Here is a 4,531-nt window from a genome sequence, read left to right as displayed (position 1 = left end):
AAAAACACAAAAAAAATGTATTACAAAATCATTTTTGAAGGGATTTTCGTTCGAAGGTTGAATTTTACATTATTTTTTGCGAAAATGAATGCGAAAAGAATATTGACATTTTAGCTCATCACTAAATATTAATACCCCTCAGAGAATCTATGACTCAGTCATCAAGGCTTTACATTTTCCTGTGAAACCTGTGAAAACCTCCTATCTTAACGTTTTTCCTCACTTATGCACTGGAGGCCAGGGAGGTGAGTGAGAGAGGGGGCTGCTGCTGGCTTTCTGGTAGGGATGATCGGAAAGAGCAAATTCCGTTCCGCCGGAATTCGCGGATTCCACCAGCGCTAAATTCCGTCGCTATGACATTTCCGCCGAAATTTTACGAAATTCCACGGAATTCCGCATTCCGGTGGAAAATTAAAGTAATCGCAAATGAAACCTTGTTTATGCTAACTGATAGCCCATAGCACCTGTTGGCTGTTCCCCTAGTCCTTTTTCTTCTTCCTCCGCCTCTGGAGGAGGATCTTGTTTTGGGTATATCACCATTGTGATATACCCAAAAGAAAAATGTGCTTACTTAGGGAATTGTAGGATGTCAAAAGCCAACTCACATACTTCTAAGCAGTAGGCCTGGGTTCGATTCCTGCCCAATGTATGTGAGTTGGCTTTTGACATGCTACAATTCCCTAAGCAAGCTCATTTTTCTCTTGGATATATCACAATGGTACATGCTAGGCTGGCTTCAGCATGTAGCATTGTAGTGTGTTGTGTTGGTGGTACAATGGTTAGGATAGCAGCCTACAGAGTGGTAGGCCTGGGTTCTATTCCTGGCCAATGTCAGTTGGCTTTTGACATGCTACAAATCCTTAAGCAAGCTCATTTTTCTCTTGGATTGATCACAATGGTACATGCTAGGCTGGCTTCAGCATGTAGCATTGTAGTGTGTAGTGTTGGTGGTATAATGGTGAGGATAGCTGCCTTCCAAGCGCTAGGCCTGGGTTCGATTCCTGGCCAATGTATGTGAGTTGGCTTTTGACATCCTACAATTCCCTGGAAGACAAGATCCTCCTCCTCTGGAGAAGGAGAGGAAGGTTTGTGTGGAAATTCTAAGTCTGGCGAGCAGAAAATCCTATTTTTAGGCAGAAATCCATTTGGTGGCAAAAAAAATTTGCATTCCGCGGAATTCCTTATTTTTCCGGGGAAATTACGCCATAGCGCTATAGCAATTCTGTTTCACCGCAACGGAAGCGGAATTACCAAATTCTGTCCGGAATCGCGGAAATATTAATTCCGTGGAATCCAGCGACCATCCCTACTTTCTGGCAGCATGATTGTTTTTCTGATTTTAGAGTCTGAAACGTTCAAAAAAGACCCTAAGATCCAGAAATAATCATACCGCCAGGGAGGTTAAAGAGAAACCGTAACCAAGAACTGAACTTCATCCCAATCAGTAGCTGATACCCCCTTTCCCATGAGAAATCTTTACCTTTTCACAAACAGATCATCAGGGGGCGTCTGTATAGCTGATATTGTGGTGAAACCCCTCCCACAGTGTGATGTCAGGACCATGGTTCTGACATCACACTGTGGGAGCCTTGTTGCATTGTGGGAAATAACAGCTGTTTCCAACTGATGGATATAGTGACATACATCTTGCTGGTCCGGAATTAACCACTTCCCCACCACAGGTTTACTTATTTCCCCGTAAAAATCATAACAATTTTCACACATGATGCTCCTTCCATTCATTCGCCATTACTTTATCAACTTTATCGCCACTTATGACACCAAAATGATTTATACATCATTTTTTTCACAAATTCAGCTTTCTTTAAGTGGCGTTTTTTGTTAAGAATAATTTAATTTTAGGTAAATTTTAAAGGAAGTAATAAGAAAAAATGAAAAAAAAGATAAATATTTCTCAATTTTCAGCTATTATAGTTTTAAAATAAAATGTGCTGAGATACTAAATAAAATCGAATTTTTTTTGCCCATTTGTACAATGTATGGCAACAGTATTTTTATTTGGAAATAAAGGTGTATTTTTTCTGTTTGCGTTTCTTTATTCTAGATTAATAATTACAAGCCCTAATTTGCAAAAAGTAATAGAGATATACCCTGATAACGTACATATTAAAAACACTATTTACAATTTTTTTATGCTGTAATTTTTTGTTAACAATAACAATAACTATAGCTATACAGACAGGAAGGGGAAATTAGGTTTCAAAACTGGGTATATTTTTTATTGACATTCGTAGATGTATTAATTATCATTTGTAGGTGTATTTTTCTTTTTGACAACTAGATGTCCCCATACTATATCGTATGTGCCCAACAAAATATGTAGCTAGTTTAACCACTTAACGACCGCCTAATGCTGATAGGCGTCGGCGGGTCGTTAGTGGTATAGCATGGAAACGCTGTCTCCGTGAACAGCCGGAGAGCAGCCGATCGCGGCTCGCTGGCAAAATGTAAACACGCGGGGAAGAAATCCCCGCTGTTTACATCATACGGTGCTGCTGCGCAGCAGCGCCGTGACGTAGATCGGCGATCCCCGCCCTCTGATTGGCCGGGGATCGCCGGCATCTGATAGGCAGAAGCTTATCCTATCAGGCGCAGGACGGATATCCGTCCTGTGCCGCTCAGCGGGTAAGGAAGAGGGAGGGAAAGCCGGGGAGGGCGGAAAGCGCTCCGGAGGGGGGCTTTGAAGAGCCCCCCCGGAAAGTGCGAGTAGCCGGCGGTGATCAGACTTCCCCCCCCAGCAGGACATCCCCCTAGTGGGGAAAAAAGGGGGGGAAGTCTGATCGCCCTGGCTATTTCCTGATCGGTGCTGCGGGCTGGAGAGTCCACGCAGCACAGATCAGAAGAAAATCCCCTGGTCCTTAAGTGGTTAAAGGATAACCGAGGTTACACGTGACAAGATGAGATAGACATGTGTATGTACAGTGCCTAGCACACAAATAACTAGCTGTGTTCCTTTTTTTCTTTCTCTGCCTGAAAGAGTTAAATACCAGGCATGTAAGTGGCTGGCTCAGTCCTGACTCAGACAGGAAGTGACTACAGTGTGACCCTCACTGATAAGAAATTCCAACTATAAAACACTTTCCTAGCAGAAAATGGCTTCTGAGAGCAGGAAAGAGATAAAAGGGTCAATAGTTCATAGATTTTAGTTCTGGCATACTCAATGAGCAAAACAAGAAAACAGTTAAAACGTAAAAAGTAGATTTAAACATAAAATAAAATTGTGGAATATCTTAAAAAGTAATTTTTAGGAGAAGGAAGATAGATACAATCATTTATTTTATTAGTTTATTTTTGCCTCTGGTGTCCTTTAAAACCCAAGAAGGCAGCCATTTTTCAGTCTCTTAAACATGGCAGATGTTTGTTGGCGAATCTCCTTTGTTCTGACACCATAGATGATCGGGTTCATCAGCGGAGGAACAACAACATAAAGGTTGGCGAAGATAATGTGGAACTGCTGAGAAATGTGTTTGTGGCCAATTCTGTGGGCTATAAAGCTAAAGAATGCCGGTATATAGAAGAGGATGATGACACAGATGTGGGAGATGCAGGTATTGAAGGCCTTGGAACGCGCCTCTGTGGATCGGAGCCTGAGAACTGCAGAGGCGATAATTGTGTAAGATACAATAATTAGGATCATGTCAAATCCAGACAAACAGATGACTATGACCATCCCATACACCACATTAACCATTATGTCAGCCGTTGCCAATCTGGCCACCGACATGTGTTCACAATAGGTGTGTCCTATGATGTTACTTTGTTGGAACGGTAATCTGTTGACAAGGAGGACAACTGAAGCTATTGTGCAGAAACTTCTGATGATGGACAAGATGGTCGCCTTCTGAATGAAGGAGCTGGTGATGCTTGTAGAGTACGTTAAAGGGTGACAAATTGCGTAGTAACGGTCATACGCCATGGTCAGCAGAATGCCCGACTCTACCCCAAAGTTAAAATGAATAAAAAAGACTTGAGTGAGACATCCAATGAAAGAGATCTTATGAGAACCAAACCAGTATATGCTGAGGGTCTTCGGGACGGTGGCTGAACTGAAGAAGACATCAGTGATGGACAACATCATGAGGAAGATGTACATGGGTTGGTGGAGACTCTTGTTGGTGGAGATGACCAGAATCATGATGAAGTTCCCCAGGAGAGACAAGAAGTACATGATGGAGAAGGGGATGGAGAACAGGAGATGTGAGTCCTCCAGGCCAGGAATACCCATCAGGAGGAAATACTCAGGGTGGAAATGGGTGAAATTGAACATATCGTGGGCCATTTTGTTTCACAACCATTCATACTGTGTCAGTCCTTTTAATGAAAACCATGATTGTAACCAGTGATGCACATTTCAAGAGTTTGTATAAGTTATAACATACTTAGCAAGTCAACCGAAATATTTATTTTTACACAAATCCATGTTAGGTGAATTTCTATAACTCTCGCACCCTCCCAAGGTCCTCCCAGAAGTTCTGGTCTTTCCGTGCCAGACGCTAGGGATGAGCGAGAA

General features: G+C 42.3%; 1 protein-coding gene across 1 annotated transcript; it reads right to left on the bottom strand.

Moving 5' to 3' along the window:
* Positions 1-3,328: 3,328 nt before the first annotated feature.
* On the bottom strand, positions 3,329-4,300 carry LOC137544591 (olfactory receptor 52Z1P-like). The gene has a single exon (XM_068265688.1). The coding sequence runs from the start codon at positions 4,298-4,300 to the stop codon at positions 3,329-3,331; it is 972 nt and encodes a 323-aa protein (XP_068121789.1).
* Between the last annotated feature and the right edge of the window lie 231 nt (positions 4,301-4,531).

This window comes from Hyperolius riggenbachi, chromosome 2, assembly GCF_040937935.1.
Source record: "Hyperolius riggenbachi isolate aHypRig1 chromosome 2, aHypRig1.pri, whole genome shotgun sequence".
Taxonomy (NCBI): domain Eukaryota; kingdom Metazoa; phylum Chordata; class Amphibia; order Anura; family Hyperoliidae; genus Hyperolius; species Hyperolius riggenbachi.
This window is presented reverse-complemented; position numbering and strand designations above follow the sequence as displayed.

Bases quoted from the DNA above. Each gene is read 5' to 3' on its own strand.
- LOC137544591 (XM_068265688.1), bottom strand. From the start codon at position 4,300: ATGGCCCACGATATGTTCAATTTCACCCATTTCCACCCTGAGTATTTC.